Source organism: Podarcis filfolensis (genome assembly GCF_964270895.1).
Source record: "Podarcis filfolensis genome assembly, chromosome: 15".
NCBI classification, from domain to species: domain Eukaryota; kingdom Metazoa; phylum Chordata; class Lepidosauria; order Squamata; family Lacertidae; genus Podarcis; species Podarcis filfolensis.
Genome location: NC_139618.1, coordinates 44,373,253 through 44,396,760, shown reverse-complemented (window position 1 = coordinate 44,396,760; position 23,508 = coordinate 44,373,253). Strand labels below are relative to the sequence as shown.

The following is a 23,508-nucleotide window of genomic DNA, read 5'->3' as shown; positions in this document are numbered from 1 at the left end:
CAGATTGTCTGCCGATACTTGTCTTCGAAGACAATCAGCCATGCCTTCATTTGGCCGAGACAGGTCAATTCAAGGCCAGGCCAGGACCAAACACCTAGACATTCGCTTTCAGAATGTGTGTCAGAGTGTTCAGGAGGGGTTAGTTGCGTTGAAGTACTGTCCCTCCGCCAAGAACCTCGCTGATGGGTTCACGAAGCCACTCTCCTTCCAAAGACACGGGGAGTTTTGCGAAGGTCTGGGTTTGGGGTGACCAAGGGTCAATATCCCCCCTTCAGGCGCGAGACAAGAGGGGGTGTTGGGTGTAGTGAAGGGTTAACCTTCTGTGTCTCGAGCTTGAGGGGGGAAGGGCTTAGAAAGGAAGTAAGCCAGGACGTTATGTCAACAGCTTGTTATGCTGTGAGAGAGTGCTTTCGATTTCAGATCGGTCGCTGCACTGTGGATGTGAGGAGTCAGAGAAAATGCAGCTGGACACTGATGGTCTTTGATGGATTGTAAATAAGCTATTTGCTGTACAATAAAGCTTCTAGGATAGAAGAAGCTGTTTGGACTGATTTACTGTCCTTCTCACATTTCGCTGTGCATTCTGCTACGTTTGCTTTCTCCCGTGCTTACGCTGAAAAACAAGAAGCTGGCAGATGCTCGCAACGGGAGCGTAACTGGACGGAGAAGCAATAAATCATAAAGGACAGGGCTTAGCCACACTTATCTTTGGTCCCACTCTTTCAGGCATTGGTCCACTGCTTTAACACTCCATGTCAGAGCAGTTTCCCACCCACCCCAAGCATTTGCCGGGGGGGGGGGGAACACTTGTTAAAGCTGAATCAGTGCAAACATCCATTTGGGTTTTCCACTGACTAACATTTGCTCCAGTTGAGCTTTAAAGAGTGTGTTTTCACAGGGAATGCTCCAAAGCTAAAAACAGGTGCTCAGACACAGAGCTTTAAATTGTGAGCTGTGTCAAGAAAGAGCAGAGGAAAGATAAGTGTTTAAATTATTCCAAGAAGACATTATAGAGAAGCAAAAGGCTGGCATAAGGACTGCCAATCGCTGGAGTTTGCTAGTATCTTAGGGTGCTGGCCATCTCCTCTGGATACTTCATACAGGGACAGGGGTATTTGGCTGTCTGCTGGAATGCTTAAGCAGGGCCTCCACTTATGCTTATGCTCAGCCTGCATGTTTGTAAATAAGCTCAAATATTACAAAACCAAGTAAGTCTACAGTGATTTCCTTCCAAAGGAGACCAAACCTGGGTAGGCCCCACACCTGGGAACTTTCCACTGCTCAGAGAAGAGTAAATATCTTGGGCTGCTGTGAACTTCCACTCAACAAAGTCAGGAGTGTGAAGAACAATGATGGGGATGGGAGAGACAGGACATATACTGCATGTACTTTTGTGAAACATCTGGTGCCTGGATTATGCCAGAGACAGGTTGCTGCTAGGGTTGACAGATAATTGATTTAGGCTGTTGAAATCTCTTACCTGAGCCCATAACAGGTGCTGAGTACTGCAACAGAGTTTGGGAACCCTTGTATGTATCCTTGATAGAAGCATTCGCTCTAAAGATATTTTTTAAAATTAGAAAAAAGCAATTGATGCAGCATTTACACAATTGAAATTCTCTATTAACTAGCCTTACATGCAGTTTTTAACCCTCACCCTCCTGCCCCACAGTTTCAGTTCCCCCAGAATTGTGCTTCTAACCATCTTCCATCCATTCAGGTCAATGTGCCGGTGACAGCTTGTCTTAGAAAGAGAGAGCCTAGCCACAGTTATTTGTGATGTTCATGTGAATTATTATTATCTATAACATGTGTACACTCCCATTCATCTGAGGATCACAGGGCAGTTCTCAATGTAAAAACACAAAAATAGATAGTATAGTAACAATAGATAGGAACAAACAATAGATAGTAACAAACAAAAACAATAACCACCACCCACCATTTAAAAGGCCATAGATTGTTTAATCAGCCAAAGGCCTGGCAGGAGAGGAATATGTTCTTGCCTGGCAGCTAAAGATATAGAATAGAATAGAATAGAATAGAATCATAGAGTTGGAAGAGACCACAAGGGCCGTCGAGTCCAAACCCCCTGCCAAGCAGGAAACACCATCAGAGCACTCCTGACATATGGTTGTCAAGCCTCTGCTTAAAGACCTCCAAAGAAGGAGACTCCACCACACTCCTTGGCAGCAAATTCCACTGTCAAACAGCTCTTACTGTCAGGAAGTTCTTCCTAATGTTTAGGTGGAATCTTCTTTCTTGTAGTTTGGATCCATTGCTCCGTGTCTGCTTCTCTGGAGCAGCAGAAAACAACCTTTCTCCCTCCTCTATGTGACATCCTTTTATATATTTGAACATGGCTATCATATCACCCCTTAACCTCCTCTTCTCCAGGCTAAACATGCCCAGCTCCCTTAGCCGTTCCTCATAAGGCATCGTTTCCAGGCCTTTGACCATTTTGGTTGCCCTCCTCTGGACACGTTCCAGTTTGTCAGTGTCCTTCTTGAACTGTGGTGCCCAGAACTGGACACAGTACTCCAGGTGAGGTCTGACCAGAGCAGAATACAGTGGCAGTATTACTTCCCTTGATCTAGATGCTATACTCCTATTGATGCAGCCCAGAATTGGCTTTTTTAGCTGCCGCATCACACTGTTGGCTCATGTCAAGTTTGTGGTCAACCAAGACTCCTAGATCCTTTTCACATGTACTGCTCTCAAGCCAGGTGTCACCCATCTTGTATTTGTGCCTCTCATTTTTTTTGCCCAAGTGCAATACTTTACATTTCTCCCTGTTAAAATTCATCTTGTTTGTTTTGGCCCAGTTCTCTAATCTGTCAAGGTCGTTTTGAAGTGTGATCCTGTCCTCTGGGGTGTTAGCCACCCCTCCCAGTTTGGTGTCATCTGCAAATTTGATCAGGATGCCCTTGAGTCCATCATCCAAGTCGTTGATAAAGATGTTGAATAAGACCGGACCCAAGACAGAACCCTGTGGCACCCCACTAGTCACTCTTCTCCAGGATGAAGAGGAACCATTGATGAGCACCCTTTGGGTTCGGTCAGTCAGCCAGTTACAAATCCACTGAGTGGTAGCATAGTCAAGACCGCATTTTACCAGCTTCTTTACAAGAATATCATGGGGCACCTTGTCAAATGCCTTGCTGAAATCAAGGTAGGCTACATCCACTGCATTCCCTTCATCTACCAGGGTTGTAATTCTGTCAAAAAACGAGATCAGGTTAGTCTGACATGACTTATTTTTCAGAAATCCATGCTGACTATTGGTGATCACAGCATTCCTTTCTAGGTGCTCATAGACTGTTTGCTTAATGATCTGCTCCAGAATCTTCCCTGGTATTGATGTCAGACTGACTGGGCGGTAATTATTTGGGTCCTCTCTTTTCCCCTTTTTGAAAATAGGGACAACATTTGCCCTCCTCCAGTCTGCTGGGACTTCGCCTGTTCTCCAGGAATTCTCAAAGATGACTGCCAGTGGTTCTGGGATCACATCTGCCAGTTCTTTTAATACTCTTGGATGCAGTTCATCTGGCCCTGGAGACTTGAATACATCTAAACTAGCCAAGTATTCTTGTACTATCTCCTTAGTTATTCTGGGCTGTGTTTCCTCTGCTGAATCATTTGCTCCAAATTCTTCAGGTCGGGCATTGTTTTCTTTATCGGAGAAGACTGAGGCAAAGAAGGCATTGAGGAGTTCAGCCCTTTCTGTGTCCCCTGTTTGCATTTCACCATCTTCTCCTCTAAGTGACCCCCCTGTTTCTTTGTTCTGTTTATGTAACAAAGCTGCCAGGTGAGCCCCCCTGAGAGAGCATTCCATAAGCAGGGAGCTACCCCAGCCATTCTCATGTTGCTGCCCTCTAGGTAAAGGCAAAGGACCTTGGATGGCGACTATGGGGTGTGCCGCTCATCTTGCTTCAGGCCGAGGGAGTTGGCATTTGTCTGCAGACAGCTTTCCGGGTCACGTTGCCAGCATGACTAAACTGCTACTGGCACAATGGAAACACCACAACAGAAGCCAGAGCGCACAGAAATGCCATTTATTTTCCTGCCGCACTGGTACCTACTGTATGTATCTAATTGCACTGGTGTGCTTTCGAACTGCTAGGTTGCCAGGAGCTGTGTCAGAGCAGTGGGAGTTCACCCTGTTGTGGGGATTTGAACTACCAAACTTCCGATCAGCAAACCCAAGAGGCTCAGTGATTTAGACCACAGCACCACCTGTGTCCCTTACTTTACCTTTACCTGCTGAATTCTGCACCAGCTGAAGATTCCGAACCATCTTCAGAAGCAACCCCACATATAATGGGTTGCAATAATCTAAACTAAAGGTTACCAGAGCATAGTTTGCAGAAGTTAGGCTATGCCTGTCCTGATAGGGGCGCAGCTGGGCACTCAATGCAACCGAGGCCACTTGAGCCTTAAGTGGCAGCAATGGATCTAGAAGCACCCCCAAGCGTGTACTAACTCCTTCAGAGCAAGTGTAACCCTATCGAGAGCAGACAACCTCTCAGCCATCTGCTCTAGGGAACCACCCACTAAAGGTGCCTCCATCTTATCTGGATTGAGCTTCGGTTTGTTGGCCCTCATCCAGTCCATTACTGAGGCAAGACAACAGCTCAGCACTTCCACTGCCTCATCTGCAGATGTAAAGGAGAAGCAGAGCTGTGTGCCATCAGTATATTGATGACAATGTACTCCAGACTCTGGATGGCCCCCTTAGGACCTATTCCAGTGCATGGTATGTGGGACTGCTTTGGAAGATGGTCCAAAAAGTGCAGCAAATACATAACAGAGCAACTAGGTTACTAACTGGGCCTGGACATACAGAAGAACGCTTTTCACCAGCATAGCTTCCTAGCTCTCCATAAGTTTTCAGACTTAATTCAAGGTGCTTGTTTTGACACATAAAGCCTCAAGCCAAGTTACCTGATGGAGCACCTCTCCTTGTACCATCCCGCCCAAGATCTGAGATCTGCCTGGCAGGTCCTTTTGGTGGTACCATTGCCATATGCAGCTGAGCTACCAAAACGTTTAATGAGGCTTTCTCAACGGAAACTCCACCTCCCTGCCCCTGGTTGTGGAACACTTTTCCTCCTGAGCACCAACAATGGTTAGCTTTCGGGACCAGGGCAGACATCATAATGTTATATACAAAACTGAATTATGAATTTTAGATGCTTTAGTATTTCTATGACTATTTTGTGCTGCTTAACATGAGGCTCCTCATGAGGCTGGAGGAACATTACCTGGCTGTGAGTGTGAAGGCCGCTCCCTACAAAGCCCTTTCCACCTGGCCTAGGGGGCAGGGCCCACACTCACCCAGCCCTACTTTGTTAAATATGTATTCTGTAGTTGACCTCCTTTGTAATGTTTTATTTTGAAATCTTTAAGATAACATTTTAGTTTTCTGTTATGTTGCTTTGACTGTATACTCTATATTTGACTTCAGATTGTTTTATTTATGTTTTATTGATTTAATATGCTGTAAACCACTTTGAGATTTTTCTTAAAACTATAAAGTGGTATAGAAATTAATAAAATAAAATAAAATAAAAATAAATTTTGTTGTGACCCACCATGTAATCATTTTGAGGAAGAACAAGATCTCATGCATACCACTTAGGAGGGTTTGTTATGATTATTTGGTTCATACATTTATTTAAATAAATAATAATATTTTATTTCATTTTTACAAATAAGTAGCTTGGAACCAAGTTACTTCAAGGGCTGCCTCTTCCTGCATGAACGTACCTGACTGTTGAGAACTTCTTCTGAGACTTTTCTGTGAGTCCCTGGGCTATTTGAGGCAAGGTGTGGGAGGTAACTGGGGGATGTGGGGTGTTCTGCTGTGAAACCCCTTCTTTGGAAATTGCTCACCAGAGAAGCTTCCCCATCACCTCTTACAAATGCCATATGCATTTTATTTTTTTACTTTCCCCCAGGCTTTTTGCAATGTTCAGACTGAAGGGTTTATCTGATCTCAAAATGCCCTTTCCCCACAATCATCTTCTGTAATGAAGTTAAATCTTTATTGTTACACACCACCCCAATCTCCATGAGCAGTGTGATATTCCAGGGGTTGCAGGCACACTTTTCTTTTGGGAATGAGGCACAGTGGAGAATGGGGTGTCTTTATGATATATGGTTTATTTACACATACATACAATCTGATTCTAGATGGGTGGGAATCCCAGCATTAAACCCCAAGAGGATCTCTTGTGTGTCAAATTTTAAAGAGACCTCAGCCATAACTCTGCATATCTGCCTTCTGCTTGCCGCTTCCAGACTGGAGAGGATTTTCCTCCACACTCACTTCATGCTTTGGCATCTCCCACCCCCTGCCCCACTCCCCGCCGCCTTCAAGTTTGCAAAACCAACACTTTCTGTCTGTTTGCTTACTTTAGGCCCAAGGAAATTCTGAAATTTCTTCTACCCAACTCTGGCATTGTCTTTGCTAACTACCCCCCCCCCCCGCAGCTGGCACAGCCTCTGCTTTGCTGCTTATTAGTCTTTCTGACTTCTCTGCCAGGGAATTCTCCATCAGGAAAAATCAGGGTTAGCCTGTATTTTACACTGCTTTTTTTGGGGGGGGCAGAATCTGGCATGCAGGAATTTAGAACAGTCATGGTAGCCCACACACCCATAACAATATTGTATTGCCTCAAAATTTTGTACACTGCTTTTGTATATCTGACAAGTGGTGTACAAACACTTAAAATCAATCAAGCAATGTCTGAAATGACATCCAAACACAATTAAAAACCTTTACCTGAATATGTGGGGAATTGGGGTGGACAAAGCCTCCTTGGTTGTATGTATAAACCAAAAAGTCATTGGGCAAAAATGTTCTGTGAAGAAAACAACAAAGTGATATTTATGTTGGCATTTCAAAAAGAATCACTGACTGCCCTCTGGGGAAAGTCTCATAGGGTTGGGTTGAAGAGGTAACTAATGAAGATCCCCTAAGGCACTGTACTTTGTCTTTGTCAGCTAGCAAGCTGAGGAACAGAAACAGGGGATGCTTCTGAAATTTGCTGGAAGTGCTAAGTGAAGAGGTACAGCATTCATAAATACTAGTAGCAAACTGCCTATCACAATGATGGAGGCAAAGATCTTTACTGCAGTGCTTCCCATAAGTGAGGCCCAGATCCCCTTGAGAGGTTGTGGGCTCTCTCTCATTGGGGGTTTCTAAGCAGAGGGCGAATGGCCCTCTGTCAAGGGGGTTGGACTAGATGACCCTTGGGGTCCCTTCAAACTCTACGGTTCTATGATTCTATGATCACACAGTGTCAGGGAATGGAGGGAAGGTTGTTCTCACCACAATGTTGTCTCCCTTTGCAGTGGTTTGCTTTTCCTGTCTCCTTGATCCTTGCCCATCCTGGCTCATAAAAGCAAGTCTGGAAGGGCTGGGCAATGGGCTCTGCGGGGTGGTGAATGCTTCCCTCTGTGAGGGAGCCTTCCCAGACCCGCTGAAAGAGGCGGTCATTAAACCGCTTCTTAAAAAAACATTTTTAGATCCAGCCAATATGGTCAACTATCGCCCAGTCTCAAATCTACCATTCTTGGGCAAGGTGATTGAGCCGGTGGTTGCTGAATAACTCCAAGCACGCCTGGAGGATGAGGACCATTTGGATCCCTTCCAATTGGGATTCAGGTCCCACCATGGTACTGAAACTGCGTTGGTCATGCTGGTCAATGAACTTCAGCTGGCCAGGGACAGAGGTGAAAGCTGTTTCCTGGTCCTGCTGGATCTCTCAGCGGCCTTTGATCCAATTGAACATGGTATCTTTCTGGACAGTCTTGAGGAGCTGGGAGTTGGGGGCACTGTTATACAGTGGTTCCGCTCCTTTCTCCTGGGCCGTGTTCAGAAAGTGGTGTTGGGGGATGAGTGTTCAGACCCCTTGGCTCTCAGTTGTGGGGTGCTTCAGGGTACTGTCCTCTCTCCCATGCTTTTTAACATCTACATGCAGCCGCTGGGAGAGATCATCAGGGGGTTTGGGCTGGGTGTTCATCAATATGCGGATGATACCCAGCTCTACCTCTTTCAAATTGGAACCAGTGAAGGCGGTGAAGGTCCTGTGTGAATGTTTGGAGGTGGTTGGAGGATGGATGGCGGCTAACAAATTGAGGTTGAATCCTGACAAGACAGAAGTACTGTTCTTGGGGGACAGGGGGCAGGCAGGTGTGGGGGACTCCCTGGTCCTGAATGTGGTAACTGTGTCCCTGAAGGAGCAGGTGCGATGCCTGGGAGTCATTTTGGACTCACAGCTGTCCATGGAGGCAAAGGTTAATTCTGTGTCCAGAGCAGCTGTCTACCAGCTCCATCTGTTATGCAGGCTGAGACCCTACCTGCCCGCGGACTGCCTCACCAGAGTGGTGCATGCTCTAGTTATCTCCCACTTGGACTACTGCAATGCGCTCTACGTGGGGCTACCTTTGAAGGTGACACAGAAACTGCAATTAATCCATAATGCGGCAGCTAGACTAGTGACTGGGAGTGGCCACCGGGACCATATAACACCGATCCTGAGAGATCTGGTGACAGGGAAGAGTTACAGTTAGAATTTTCCAGTTTCTCAGAGGGAGAAAGCATTCCCCAAGGGGGGAAGGAGAGCAGTGAATCTAACAGAAGAGAGCAAGAGGAACAACAGGGAGGGACCGGCTGTTCCCAGGAAAGGCAAGGGTTCAGTTCTAGCTCAGATTCGGAGGAGAGGAGATAAAAGCCAGCTCTAGCCAGGAGGTTAGGAAAAAGAGTGGGAAAGCGGAGGGAAGGACGCATTCGCCATTTTGAGGGTGGCTGGTCACGGAGAAGCAGAGCTCAGAAGGTATCTGAAATAACTGACTCTGAGGAAGAATAGTTAAGAACCGTTTATAAGATTGTTTTGTTAATACGCAATAAAAAGTTATAAAATACAAGAAGCGTTTGTGTGGTGATCTGAAGAGGACAACGACCAGTCCTGACATCTGCATTGGCTCCCAGTACGTTTCTGAGCACAATTCAAAGTGTTGGTGCTGACCTTTAAAGCCCTAAATGGCCTCGGTCCTGTATACCTGAAGGAGCGTCTCCACTCCCATCGTTCAACCTGGACAGAGATCCAGCACTGAGGGCCTTCTGGCGGTTCCCTCATTGCGAAAAGTGAGGTTACGGGGAACCAGGCAGAGGGCCTTCTCGGTAGTGGTGCCTGCCCTGTGGAACGCCCTCCCATCAGATGTCAAGGAAATAAGCAACTATCCTATTTGTAAAAGACATCTGAAGGCAGCCCTGTTTAGGGAAGTTTTAAATATTTAATGCTGTATTGTTTTTAAACACTTAGAATCATAGAATCATAGAGTTGGAAGAGACCACAAGGGCCATCGAGTCCAACCCCCTGCCAAGCAGGAAACTTGATTGGGAGCCGCCCAGAGTGTCTGGGGGAAACGCAGCCAGATGGGCGGGGTATAAATAAATTATTATTATTATTATTATTATTATTATTATTATTCCTCCCACTGGATTGAATGGTAACCATTAATTTCCAAAGAAGACAGCCAAGGAATGTTCTCAAGAGACAACATAGGGCAGTGATGGCCAAACTTGGCCCTCTAGCTATTTTTGGGACTACAACTCCCATCATCCCTAGCTAACAGGACCAGTGGTCAGGGATGATGGGAACTGTAGTCCCAAACAGCTGGAGGGCTGAGTTTGGCCATCACTGCCATAGGGTGTCTGATGTACTAGGCAATTAATAAGCAATGTACTCTGAGCGTTATTTCTTTATTGATAATATTGTACCATATTTTTCGCTCCGCAAGACGTACTTTTTTCCTCTTAAAAACTAAGGGGAAATGTCTGTGCATCTTATGGAGCGAATGTGTGGTCCCTGGGGCTGGGGGGGGGGGGACCTGGGCTTCCCCCGTCAGCCCCAACAAGCTCTGGGAGCAGCGGGCAGGTTGTGCGCAGAACGTTCGCTGCTCCCTGAGGTGCTCTTTGGGGCGGGCGGGGGGACCCAGGCTTCCCCCGCCAGCCCCGACAAGCTCGCATGTCATCTCTCTTTTCCTTTTAATAATAATAATAATAATAATAATAATTTTTTATTTATACCCCGCCCACCCCAGCCAAGGCCGGGCTCAGAGCAGCTTACAAGCAATAATAAAAACAAGATGAATGATTACAACTTAAAAACAAAAATAAAATACAACATTAAAATAATGGAACATTAAAATATTAAAATGTAGCCTCATCGCAGGAGGAGAAGGAAAAGAAAAAAGAGAGGGAGGGAGGGAATCAAATTGGCTCCAAGCCAAAGGCCAGGCGGAACAACTCTGTGTTACAGGCCCTGTGGAAAGAAATCAGATCCTGCAGGGCCCTGGTCTCATGAGGCAGAGCGTTCCACCAGGCCGGAGCCAGAGTTGAAAAGGCCCTGGCTCTGGTTGAAGCCAATCTAACTTCCTTAGGGCCTGGGATCACTAGGGTGTTGTTATTTATGGACCTTGAGGCTCTCCGTGGGGCATACCAGGAGAGGCGGTCCCGTGGGTACGAGGGTCCTAGGCCGTGAAGGGCTTTAAAGGTCAAAAGCAGCACCTTAAATCTGACCCTGTACTCCACCAGGAGCCAGTGCAGCTTGAAAAGCACTGTGTGAATATGCTCCCATGGCAGAGACCCTGTGAGGAGCCTCGCTGCAGCATTCTGTACCCGCTGGAGTTTCTGGGACAGCTTCAAGGGCAGCCCCGCGTAGAGCAAATTACAGTAGTCAAGCCTGGAGATGACCGTCACATGGATCACTGTGGCCAGGTCGGGGCGGGAAAGGTAAGGGACCAACTGCTTGATGCGGCGAAGGTGGAAAAATGTCGCCTTGGCTGTTGCTGTAACTTGCGCCTCCATGGAAAGGGAGGCGTCAAGGATTACACCCAAACTCTTAACGGAAGGCAATGGCACTAATTGGGCCCCTGCAAGAGAAGGGAGTTGGTCCCTCATCCCCATGCCATCCTGACCTAGCCATAGGACCTCTGTCTTTGAAGGATTTAGTTTCAATCGGCTCCCACGAAACCATCCAGCCACAGCTTCCAAGCATCTGGTCAGTGTGTTCGGGGCCGAGTCGGTGTGGCCATCCATCAGCAGATAGAGCTGAGTGTCATCAGCATATTGGTGACAGCCCAGCCCAAAGCTCCGGATAATCTGGGCAGGGGGGCGCATAAAGATGTTAAAAAGCATCGGGGAGAGAATTGCGCCCTGTGGCACTCCACACACCAAGGAGTGGCGTGACGACATTTCCCTCCCTTGTGCCACCCTCTGTCCCCGACCAGAGATAAAAGAGCACAACCAGTTACGGGCTATGCCCTGTATCCCCACGTCTGCGAGGCGGTGGTCCAGAAGATCATGATTAACCATGTCAAAGGCTGCTGACAAATCTAAAAGGATCAGCAGTCTTGACCCACCTCGATCCAGTTGTCTACAGAGATCATCTGTTAGGGCAACCAGAGCCATCTCCGTCCCAAAACCAGGATGGAAACTGGACTGAAATGGATCTAATGCCGATGTTTCCTCCAGAAACCTACCAAGCTGTTCAGCAACCGCTCTCTCAATTACCTTACCCAGGTATGGAAGATTTGAAACTGGGCGGTAATTGGATAGGCCTAAGGGATCTAATGAAGTTTTCTTTAAGAGTGGACACACCACTGCTTCCTTCAGTTCCCCTGGGAATATCCCCGTGTCTTGATAATTTCAACCAGGGGGGTCCGCGCAACATCTGGACACTCCCTAATCAGCCAAGACGGGCACGGATCAAGGAGGCAGGTGGTGGGCCTACCAACTTGGAGGAATCTATCCACATCAGTAGGGAGTATCCAATCGAAATGGTCCAACACTGGACCTGAAGTCAGTCGAGGGGCCTCCAATTCAGTCACTGTATCTAAATTGGCAGGGAGGTCACGGCGGAGCAACAGGACTTTCTCCGCAAAAAAGCTCGCGAATGCCTCACAGTTGTGGGTCGAATTTGTGCTTCAATTTGGTTGTCCTCCTAAGGACGTTATTGACCTAATTATTCTAAAAAGTTGTGCCGGGCGAGAGCTAGCGGATGCAATGGAAGCTGCAAAGTAAGATTTCTTAGCAGCTTTCATAGCCATCTCATAGGCTTTCATAAGCGTCCTATAAGATGTTCTTGAGGCTCCGTCACGAGTCCGTCGCCATACTCACTCTAGCCGTCTGAGATCCCGCTTCATTTTCCGGAGCTCCTCAGTAAACCAAGGTGCCCGGTTTCGACGGGGTCGCAGAGGGCGCTTAGGCATGATCTCATCAATGGCTGCCAAGAGCCGGTTATTCCAGTCCTCAACAAGGTCATCTAATGAGTCGCCAGGAGGAGCAGGGTTCCGCAAGCCTTGTTGGAATCTATCAGGATCCATCAGTTTTCGCGGACGAGCCCAAATAGGTTCGCCACCCGAGCCGGGGAGGAGCGGGAAGTCAATCTTGGCTTTCAGAGCGTAGTGATCAGACCATGGCACTTCCACAGCGGAGAGCATGATCACATCTATGCCAGCCCCAAAGACAGATCTAGCGTGTGGCCTGCTTGATGAGTGGGGCCCAAAACAAACTGGGAGAGCCCTAGTGTTGCCATGGAAGTCACTAGGTCCAGAGCCTGTGAGGAGGGAGCGGCATCGGCATGGACATTGAAGTCTCCCAAAACCAGTAGGTTTGGGAATTCCAAGGCCCAGCCCGCCACCACCTCCAGCAGGTCTGACAGGGTGGCTGCAGGTGTGCTGGGTGGTCGGTACACCAGCCAGACAGCCAAGCTCTCCTTGGTGCCCCACACGAGACCAACACATTCAATGCCGGAGATCACCGGTGATGGCAGAGCTCTGAAAGAGCAATCCTCCCGGAATAACAACGCTACTCCTCCCCCCCGACCCACAGTCCGCGATTGATGGAGGACAGAGAAACCTGGGGGTGTTATCTCATGTAGGGAGACTACTTCGCCTTCCCGTACCCAGATCTCTGTCACGCAAGCCAGGTCAATCCCCTGCGAGACAAAAAAGTCACGCATGGTGGCGGTTTTGTTGCCTATGGACCTAGAATCATAGAATCATGGAGTTGGAAGAGACCACAAGGGCCATCGAGTCCAACCCCCTGCCAAGCATTGCACAGCACCAATGATGGAGGTGTGTAATCCTTGCTCTCCCTACCCTCATCCCTTGGGATGGGGCGTAGATTGGAAGGGGTTCGAGGATCACTGCATCTCGAAACCCTTCGCCGATAGAGATATCTAGCCCCACTGCCATTCCTCCCTAGCCCTTCAATTGTGGAAATCCCAGATCCCATACTAGCCTCCCCAATAGATGGGTAACATCCCCTCAATAACAAGTCATCCTTGGGCCAGGACTCCTGGGTCAAAATGGTATGGGAAAGAGGTGGAGGTCTGATAGGGTAAGTATCCCTAGAAGATAAAACCCAACCAACCGCACCCCAAGCGGGGGGGACAGTCCCATGGTGTTTCATTAACTGTCAATCCCCCTCTCCCTCCTGGGTTAATTGGAGGATTGTTGGTTCTATCTGTGGCTGTGGAAGTATTAATGAGGTATGTGTTATAAAATGTGGATCACTGGCCAACAAAGAGCCAGATTCGAATTCGAAAGATCTGTCCATCCTGTCTCGCCAGGAGTACAGTAGAGAAGGCTGATCATTCTGATAAGTTTTTGGAACATTAGGCAAAGGTCCAGATGTAGATTTGGTGCTGGATATCTCCAGATTGTCAGCAACATAGAGTTCTTTAGGTGTTGTTGCCATAGAAATGTCGGAGGCGCCAAATTCCTCATCTAATTTGGTGTCGTTTGAAAAGGGAACAGGGAGTTGCACTGATGTCTTTCTATGGGATAAAGAGCTGTTGGACGTCTTTAAATATTGTGCTCTAGGCTCTACTGTCCTTATATTTTGGATAGAAATCTCAGTCTTTATACTCATTAGCCTCTTCTTCAGGTCTTGTAATTCTAGGCTTACAAAGTTCTTTTCTTCCTTCGGGCAATTAGTATTTCTAGTGTTGAGCTTGGTTTCCTTTATCCGCATTAGCTTTTTTTTTTTTTTAAATATTTATTAAAGTTTTCAAAAAGTTTAAGGAAAAACAAAACACACAAAAAAAAACAACCCAAAACAAACATATGCCTTTCAATAACATTTTTCCTTGACTTCCCCACATCTCCTCTTCTTGTATTCCAATTCAATTTTTAGTTCAACAAGTTCCTATCCCCAAATTTTACCTTATTATATTTAAATCCTTTTTGTTTAACCAATTTTAACATAAATCTCAATCTTAATACATCAAATCTTATTCTTAATACCTTTTTCTAAAGTCGACCCCAATTCCATTTCACGATTTCCCCATTTTAATCTAAAATAGCAAAACAGATTATTTACAAGAAAGAAAAAAAAAAGAATATATTTATACCGCCTTTGGATAGCCAAAACCCCACTCCCCGCTTTTCCCAGTTTCAATCTCCAACCACTGTCCATCAATCCATCTGGTATCAGCCTGGTGATCTCACATCCGAGGCCCTTAAGTCTCTCTCCTTTCCTCTCTGCCGGTTTTTTTGATAGTCCTTTGTGTTGAACACCAGATCTCGGAGAAGCTCTGTCCCCATAAGGTCCATACTTCTTCCTGCCAGGCCACCATATTTAAAATTGTAATCCAAATCTTGTTTTTTACTTCTTTTAAGTCCAAATGTCCCAGAAACTCCTGCTTCCACTTTGGTCAAATTTGTCTTTCCCTTTAAGTCCATCTTTACAGGCCTCTGGCCTGCCAGGTCTCCATATTTATGATTGTAATCCAGATCTTGTTTTTTGCTTCTTTCTTTAATCCTCTGCTGCATTATAGCTCCTCCTTCCTTTCCCTCTAAGTTGTCATATGTAGCTTCTTCAAATTTCTCAAATTCCTTTTCTTGTTCAGCTGCAAGAGTTTTTAGTTCAAGGGCACAGTCTTTTTGTTCTGGTACAGAGACTTGAGTCAAGTCCCTTCCAATTTCCACAGGTTTGCTTGCTTTTTCATTCAATATTATGACATTTTTAGACAAAACAATGCTTTGTTCATGCAGTTTTCCCAGGCTATGAAAGATCTTCTCAAGTGCCGTCTGTATTTTTCCACTTACAGCCATTCTGTAATGTCCCAGAGCCCCCTCTAGGGGAGTACTGGTTACTTAGTATTCCTTCCAGTTGTAAATCCAAAAGTCCTTTATTTTCCTTGATTTTCGACAATTTGTTACCTAAATGTAACAAATGTGACCAGCCGAGGCAATAGAAACAAAGTTCTCTCTCTTTTTTTTCCCTCTCAGCTTTGACAGCTAATTTGACAGCTGTCAAAGTCTTTTAAGTCTCTCCAACAGGCTCCCTCGCGGATCGCTCCCGGGTCCTGGGGGAGGGGTAGCAATCCACTTTCAGAATTAATTCTTATCCTACAGCACATTCACTTATACTGCCAAAACGTAAAATTAGTTACTTTTGACTTCCCACGAAGAAGATGTTCTTTTCAACCTTAGTTATCTAGTCCTTGCTTTAAAATGTTTACAAAAGGGGGAGACGGACTTCCTCTTTGCGCCTTCCCCGCTCGTGCCGAATCAAAAAAGGCGATTTTTAGTATCCAATTTCCATAATACTCACGGGTTGTTACTTTTAGTCCAAATTTCAAAGGAAGAAGTCAGCGCTCTCCAACCATGGCATGCGGCTTCGCTTCGCGGAGACGGGTAGACAGCTCTCAGCTCCGCGCCGCTCACCCCCGGTATGTTCCGGAGCCTTTAAAAAGGCTCCTTTGCAGCGGGGGGGGGGGACGCAAATGGAGCCCGCCGAGCCTTCAGTTCACAGGCTTCCCTGCCTGTGATTTTTTTCGGGTCCCCGCTTCGCCGTAGCGGTAGAACCCTGGCTCCACGAAGCAGATTTCCTCCGGAGATCGGAGGAAATCCGCCATTACAGTTGCTGGCGCTGACCGGAAGTTATCCGCATTAGCTTTGACTCTATGCAAGGGACCAATTGCCTCCTAGTTTCGTCCTTAAATACCCTCACTGGGCGGAGAGAATGGAACCACCATAGGGTATCCTTTATCTCCATGAGTCGAGATGGGAGGGTTGATGACCTAAAGGTCATAAATAGGCGCATGGTGTTTCTCAAGGTAGGCAGGAAGTGGAAATTTTCTAGATCTACATTTCGGTAATGGTAATTCAGGAGCTTTATCAAGCATTATCTGGCTCGTTTGCAAGACTTGACAGGACCTCACTTCATCCATAGTTTGAGTTGGTGAGTTGTTAACAAAGTCATTTCTTATCATCCTTTTAAGCCCTTGGGCATTTAAAGGGGAGGAACTAGTATCCAATTGTTTCTCAATGTTAACTATTTTGGTGAGGATTTCATTCAGTCTTTGGAGAACCAGAACCATAGTTTCTGCAGACAACATGCAAATCTCTTGGTAGGGGTGTGTATCCCGAATTGGTTGAAAGCAGGCTCCTCTGATATCCTGTTCTAGAGGCATGGGTGGGTCAGCGTTAGGAGTGGGAGGAATCCCTCCTGCTCCTGCTCTTGCCCTCTTGGACGGATTAGCTTTTTCTGGGAGGAGGGGGGTCGGGTCATTGACATCCTCCTTAAGGGGGGGTGAGGTTCCCCCAACGTTGTTACTCACTGTTTGTTCTATTTGCTCCGTTTTCTCGGTTTCCTCAACCCACTCTATTTCTGAGCCAGGGCAGATGGCGTTGGCTCTCTGCCGATTCTTTGTTTTAGAGGAATTGTGAGTCTCAATAATGGTCTTCTGGCTCTTTGCACCTCATTTTCTCCTTCCGGCAGGCATTCTCAATAAGGAAGTGACAGTTGGAGGAGTGTCACTCCAATGAGGAGTGACAGTTGGAGAACTAGGCCTCAAACCTTCCGGCCTAAAAGAGCACGTTTTAGCAGGGAAAGCCACACCTCTCCTTGAACACACTCAGAGGTGGATATTTAAAGCACAGCCTGGAAAGAACAGGGCAAAATTTAAGTGTGGATAAGCCCTTAGATTTAAAAAGAAGGAGATGTTCCTGCCTCTCTCATGGCGTTCAACCCTTCACTAATTTTAGTGCCACAGGCCTTTTAGATTCATTCATTTTTAATCATTGCTGGAATTTTTTCTACCATGCTGTTTTCTTTGGAAGTTGCATTGTTATGTAAGTGTTGCCATTTTTTTATTGTGTTATTGCTACTACTACTACTACTACTACTACTACTACTACTATTGGGCTTCTTTAACCCCTTGTAAGCCATTCCAGGAGCTTGCTGCTGAACAGTTTAGGTAAGATGCTTCCTAAGAAATGAACAAATAAATACTTTGTGGGGCACTTTTATCTAGCGCAGGCATGATGCGTAAACTGAGAATTCTCATGCTGCCTATGACCTTCTGGACAGTTCTGAGCAAAATAAGACTGGTGGCCCTGTTGAGGTGGTAGTGGACTAGGAAAGGCCCAATCTGATCACCTTCTGGAGCTAGCCATTATGGACTACTGAAATCAAAATCAGGTGCAGATTAGTAAGTGGCCTGGCTCACATGTCACACTAAGCCAAGCCATGGCTCTCCAGGGTTTCAGACGGGGGTCTCTGTCTAGAGACACTGGAGACTGAACTTGGGACCTTCTCCATGCACAGCACATGCTACAGCCTTTCCATAAGCCAAAGGGTTAAGAATAGGGAGTCACTTACTGTTGCTGCAGGTGAATTGTGTACGTCTTCTTTTTTATTGTAATCATGTAAGTCTGTGTGCTCTGGACAATTCAAAACAAAACAATCAGTCAGAAGGGTATGTAGAAACAGTATTTTTACAAATGAAATGAACAGTCTCTATTGGAATGTATTTGATGATGGCAGAAAAGCTATGGCAGTGATTGGCTGAGCCTCTTTATCTTTCAGAGAGGCAGTTCAGGACCCAGGGAAAGAAAATAAGTTTCATTGATGAAAGAAGGAGGCAGGGGCCTCAGAAGGCATTTGCGGGAGTGGGGGCAGAGGGCTAAACCCTAGAAATAAATGGTGGGGTTTTGATTAGCTGGAGTATTGAAGGGAAGATTGCAGGCCAGTGGAAAAATACAAGCTAAACTTCCTTTCCCAGCCAAAGCTTCACCTGGGATAGCAAAAGGTCCTGAGAGGAATCTTTGGCCTGGGCAGATGGAAGGTTGCCAGAGTAACTGGCTGTAAAGTGACAGGAAAAGAGAGTCTTGAAAGCAAGGAGTGCTGGGAAGAAGAAGTTGGGGAGAATGAAAAGAGAGATCCATCCTGGGCAGGCTGGCTGGGAGAGATGCACTGGACTCTAGTGCTGCACTGCTGTAGGGGACAAGCTCCTCTTAAAATGACCAAGCTATAAGATCTGGACTCTCTCCATGCAGACGGAAGGTGTAAATAGGTGAATAAACCATAGCTTTTAAAGTTACAACTCCACAGCCTCTTCAATTCTCCAGAGGACCATAGACCCTGGGTGAACCCCTGGAATCTTCCTACTGCTTGGCAGAGAGTGGGGCTGGCGCTCAACTTCTGAAACAGAAATCAAGGCAGCTCAGGCTTAAATGGGGATCTCCTGAGGAATAAGGAAGCCAGGTTGAGAAGCCTGCTAAAAAACTAGGAGAGAGAACAGGCAGAAAGGAGAAGTAATAGCACATTGATTTGAAATAGCCAGTCAGATCTCTGGTTCCAGGTCTAATTAATACTTTGATTAAAAAAAGGATCCCTGCAAAGAGTACACGGACATGTGGGGCTCCTGCAACAGGTGAGAGAGTGAAAATGCTGCTAAACAAAACAGCAGCAGTGATTATGATGGGGGAAAGGGGAAACTATCATTCTTAAATGATATTTAATAATGTTTGCTCTGACCCAAAGATTCTTATGCACAACTGTAGAGTGCACACATAGCTGTACCTGAGGATCTCTGCTCATTCACTCACCTGGAGGACCTCAGGTGTGGAACATGCACACGTTTGTGGGTTTCCCAGAGGTATCTAGTTGACCCCTGTGGGAAACCTAGCAAGACTCTGTTTAACTTCTTAATGTAAAACAACTTGCAACACAACCCTCACTATATCTACTCAAAAGTAAATCCAATTAATTCAGTGGCACTTACTCCAAGGTAAGTGGGGTTAGGATTTCAGCCTTGCTCAACTAAATGATGTTTCTTGCCTGTGTCTGGGGCCCAGAGAAGCCAATGGGGGGGAGATTTGACTGGAAGGAAATGAAACTCCCCATTTTCTGGTGCTTCAACTCAGTTGCTCATGGGTATCATTGTCACAAGTACAAGGGTAACCGTTTTCTAAATCCACTCACAATGAGTCAGGAACAGCAAAGTGGGAAAAGAATCCCACAGTGCAATCTCCTGAAGTCTACCATACCCAACAAAAAAATCTGAAAAGGAAAAGTTGCATTCAAAGCACAACAGCCTCCTGTCACTCAGAATGAAAATGTGTGGTCACATTCATTTGCTAAATAAATACAGTGGTACCTTGGTTTACGAACTTAATCCGTTCCGGAAGTCTTAAGAATGCTGCAAACCCAGAAGTAGGTGTTTTGGTTTGTGAACTTTGCCTTGGAAGCAGAATATGTTTCGCTTCCTGTTGAGTGTGTTCCATTTGTAAATTGAGTCCCCCGCTGCTATGGGAAAGTATGCCTTGGTTTAAGAACGCTTTGGTTTAAGCATGCTTTCCCATGTGTTTACAAACAAATTTATTTTAACTCAGTAAAGCTTTCATTCTTTTACTGAAGAAGACTCTGCATTATTAATTTACACTGTGCGTCAGCTGATGTCAGATGAATTAAGAACCCCTCCCTTTGACTTTGGGCATATGGGATAGATTGCTCTAACTTGCCAGAAACATTTGGAAGAGACCAACAAGTGTTATGCTTCCTCTAAACCACAGACAGCATCGTGAATACAATGAAAATGGTCATGTTGATAACACTCTTCATCTCAGGGGTTTGTATGATGATGGAACAGGTGGATGGCAATCCCTCTATGGCTGCTTGAAATTCTCTGGGTGGGTGGGAAGAGTTCCCTTACGCAAGGCCACAGGTGCCAACTTGAATAAAATATGATGGGGGGGGGGCAGATAAGCCCTGCTTGTCAGGAGACAAACTCACAAAAGTGACTCACACAAAAGCAGTGGAGGTGGAGCCCTCCGCCTCAAACTTTTAAAGGAACCTTTTCAAATGCTAGAGTCAAATATGCCTCCAGTTTTAACTTGGAGAAAAGCATGCGTCAGCAAGCTTGGGAAATCACTGTGCAAAATATCATCCACTGAGTAGGCGTTCACTCCATAGCACAAACTTTTGAATAAGTATGTTTCTTAATTCCAAATACCTCATCTGGACCTAGACCATCTTCAGTCATGTTGGATGGAATTTTCTTTGGATAAGTGATATGCAAAAAGGTTTGACAATCTGGAGAAAAAGAAGAATGCTAAGAAGTTAATCGCTATTTAATTTCTACAAGGCACAAATGTCACAGCACCTTAAGACACCTAAGAATTACATCCAATCACATTCAGTTGCACATTCTGAATTTGCTGGGAAGTGGCTGAATCCCACCTGAAAACAGTGAGTCTAGAAACACCCTTAATGATATGTGGCAGGTTACATCCACAACAAATCAGTCTGGAGATTAGATTGCAGCCTGCTTGTGTTGCAAAAATCAATGTTTGGGGCTGAAAGAAAAACTCAAGCAGCAAAAGAGGAAAACAAAGGGTTTTATTTTGCAAGCCAGCAAAATAGGCAGCAGAGGAATAAACTCCAAAGTCTGCGCCCAACCCCTAAAGGGGGGGGGGCTTAATATACATTTCTGTTATCTCCTAAGGCAATGCATATGCATAAACTGTGGCAACTTCTCCTATCCTAGGCTACATCACCCTATTAGCATATGATTATGGTTTTTCCTTAATGAATATACATTGAGCAAGCGAACAAAGAGCCTAGCCTGGTTAGTTAGCTGAGCTTATAGGTCTCTATGTGCATCACCTGGGAACAGGGGAATGCCTCTCTTAAGAAATTCTATATACATTGACATCATATAAATTAGGATTGCTAACCAAATAGAGATCTAGGAAAGACAAACTCTTGTGCCTTTATCTGTACCTTTCTTCTTTCTTCTATCCCCCCATTTATTAAATTCTTACAACATATAATGACATTGTAGACGAGTAATAAAATATCCCACCCTAAGCCAGAAGGTAATACATCCAAAATAACATCCAAATAAAACAATAAGTTCTTATCCCCGACTACCATTTTTATAGAAAGCAATAAACAGTCCATTAACCAAAAAGTTTTAGACTGTTTTCATTTCTAGTCATATGCATAAAAAGCTGTACCAATCTGTTACAAGAGTACCGTATTTTTTGCTCTATAAGACTTACTTTTTCCCTCCTAAAAAGTAAGGGGAAATGTGTCCGCGTCTTATGGAGCGAAGGCAGGCTGTGCAGCTATCCCAGAAGCCAGAACAGCAAGAGGAATTGCTACTTTCACTGCGCAGCGATCCCTCTTGCTGTTCTGGCTTCTGAGATTTTTTTTTCTTGTTTTCCTTCTCCAAAAACTAGGTGCGTCTTGTGGTCTGGTGCGTCTTATAGAGCGAAAAATACGGTATTTATGTTTCAAACCTTATGCCAATTTTATTCATTAGTCAATTTTCCCACAAGTGCTATTTGCCATATTTTATTGTACTAATTTGTCAGAGATGCACCCTACAACTTCTTCTAGTATCTCATTATGAGCGACTATTAAAAGAGAACTTAGAGGTTTGAGCAGTACATTAATATCATCGCCCATGAGAAGACTGAGCAGCATCAGCTCTGGACATTTTGAGACAGTTTGAGATTGCTTTTATTTTGACAAATACTTTCCTCCCAGAACTTTCCCACCTCAAATATATGAGGTTAACTTCCTGCAACAGCTTGGTGAGCAGGAAGAACGAAAATGGGCTGATTGTATTGGTGTGAGATACCATATTTGCACTATTTTAAGTACTACTTCTATGGGACGTGGGTGGCGCTGTGGGTTAAACCACAGAGCCTAGGGCTTGCCGATCAGAAGGTTGGCTGTTTGAATCCCCGCAACGGGGTGAGCTCCTGTTGCTCGGCCCCTGCTCCTGCCAACCTAGCAGTTTGAAAGCATGACAAAGTGCAAGTAGATAAAAAGGTACCGCTCCGGCGGGAAGGTAAATGGCATTTCCATGCGCTGCTCTGGTTCGCCAGAAGCGGCATAGTCATGCTGGCCACATGACCTGGAAGCTGTACGCTGGCTCCCTCGACCAGTAAAGCGAGATGAGCGCCGCAACCCCAGAGTCAGCCACGAGTGGACCTAATGGTCAGGGGTCCACTTTACCTTTACTAAGTGCTACTTCTAAGTGCTTAAGGGAGAAGGGTCCTGGGTCAGGGGTAGTTTTAATCCCTGACATATCCAGGTAGGATTGGGAGAGATTCTTGCCTGAAATCCTGAAGAGTTGCTGCCAGTCAGTGTGGACAATACTGAACTAGATGGACCAATGGTTTGACTCTGTTAAGGCAGCTTCCTAGGTTCCTATGTTTCAAGGCAGAGCCAGATTTTAAAGGACATTTCCTCCACACTGAGGTCGACACCTCTTCCTAGATAGTAATCTGACAACTGGATACCCACATCTGCCTTAAACCGTCTGCTGTACCCATCTCTATTAGGATGTGTTCTGCGTGGGGCTTCCCTCGGGACTGAGCTGGAAGCTGCAGTGAGGGCAGAATTCTGCAACGCGATTGCCGACAGGAGGGAGGCCTGCGCTCAGAGATCGGCACTGGCCGCTGATCTGCTCCCAGGCCAAGATCAAGGCCTTGCCCCACTTGTGCCCAGGGGGCCGCTTTGACGGGTCGGCTTGGGCCCACATCTTGCTCAGCTCCTGATCCTTTCCTCTCGAGATCAAGCAGGCGCCTGCACAAAGCGTTCCTGCTCAGAGACGCTTGGAAAGCTGAGGCAATCCGTTTCAGTATTTTAACTTTTGTATGTTTTAAAGCAGTGTTATCTTTTTGTAAACCGCATTGAGGGTTTTCAAACCATCAGGCAGCGTATTCATTTTATGATAGACAGCTAGGTGCTCGGGCCTTTCTCAACCCGGGGTCCCCAGGTGTTTCTGGACTACAACTCCCACCATTCCCTAGCTAGCAGCCTAGAGGACAGGGATGGTGGAAGCTGTAGTCCAGCGACGCCTGGAGGCCCCTAACTTGATAAAGGCTGCCTGGTTCAGACGCTACTTGGGCTTGTCCCACAAATAAAGATCGTGGGAGAACCGCTGCCAGTCCGGGTAGGGGGACGGGGCGGGTTGTGAGGGAGCCCGCCCGCGCCGGACGGGCCTTCACTCACCGAGGCCCGCGGCGAAGAGGAGCAGCGCCGCCGCCGCCGCCGCCAACAGCTTCATGGCGACGCGGCTGTCCAGCGCCCTCTCCGCTTCGCTCTAACGGTCTCGCCTGGAACGGAGAGCCGCGCGGCGGCTGTCGAACGTCGCGCGCGCGCCCAGGCCAGTTCCTTGGGGA

The 23,508-nt window shown here is 46.3% G+C and overlaps 1 protein-coding gene across 11 annotated transcripts in view; it reads right to left on the bottom strand.

Moving 5' to 3' along the window:
- The window catches only part of LOC310750423 (disintegrin and metalloproteinase domain-containing protein 2-like), an 85,203-nt gene extending 61,743 nt beyond the window's left edge, over positions 1-23,460 (bottom strand). For 9 of the 11 annotated variants that reach the window (XM_083588528.1, XM_083588522.1, XM_083588529.1 and 6 more), the window contains exons 1-5: positions 23,339-23,460; positions 20,322-20,401; positions 17,687-17,748; positions 6,788-6,866; positions 1,481-1,557 (exon numbers count right to left, since the gene is read on the bottom strand). In XM_083588528.1, coding sequence (XP_083444654.1) covers positions 1,481-1,557; positions 6,788-6,866; positions 17,687-17,748; positions 20,322-20,401; positions 23,339-23,393 — 353 coding nt within the window. In that variant the 5' untranslated portion in view covers positions 23,394-23,460. Of the gene's footprint in view, positions 1-1,480; positions 1,558-6,787; positions 6,867-17,686; positions 17,749-20,321; positions 20,402-22,627; positions 22,743-23,338 lie in introns of those variants that run through there. The other 2 variants (XM_083588527.1, XM_083588524.1) reach the window with 2 other exon arrangements.
- Positions 23,461-23,508: the final 48 nt, after the last annotated feature.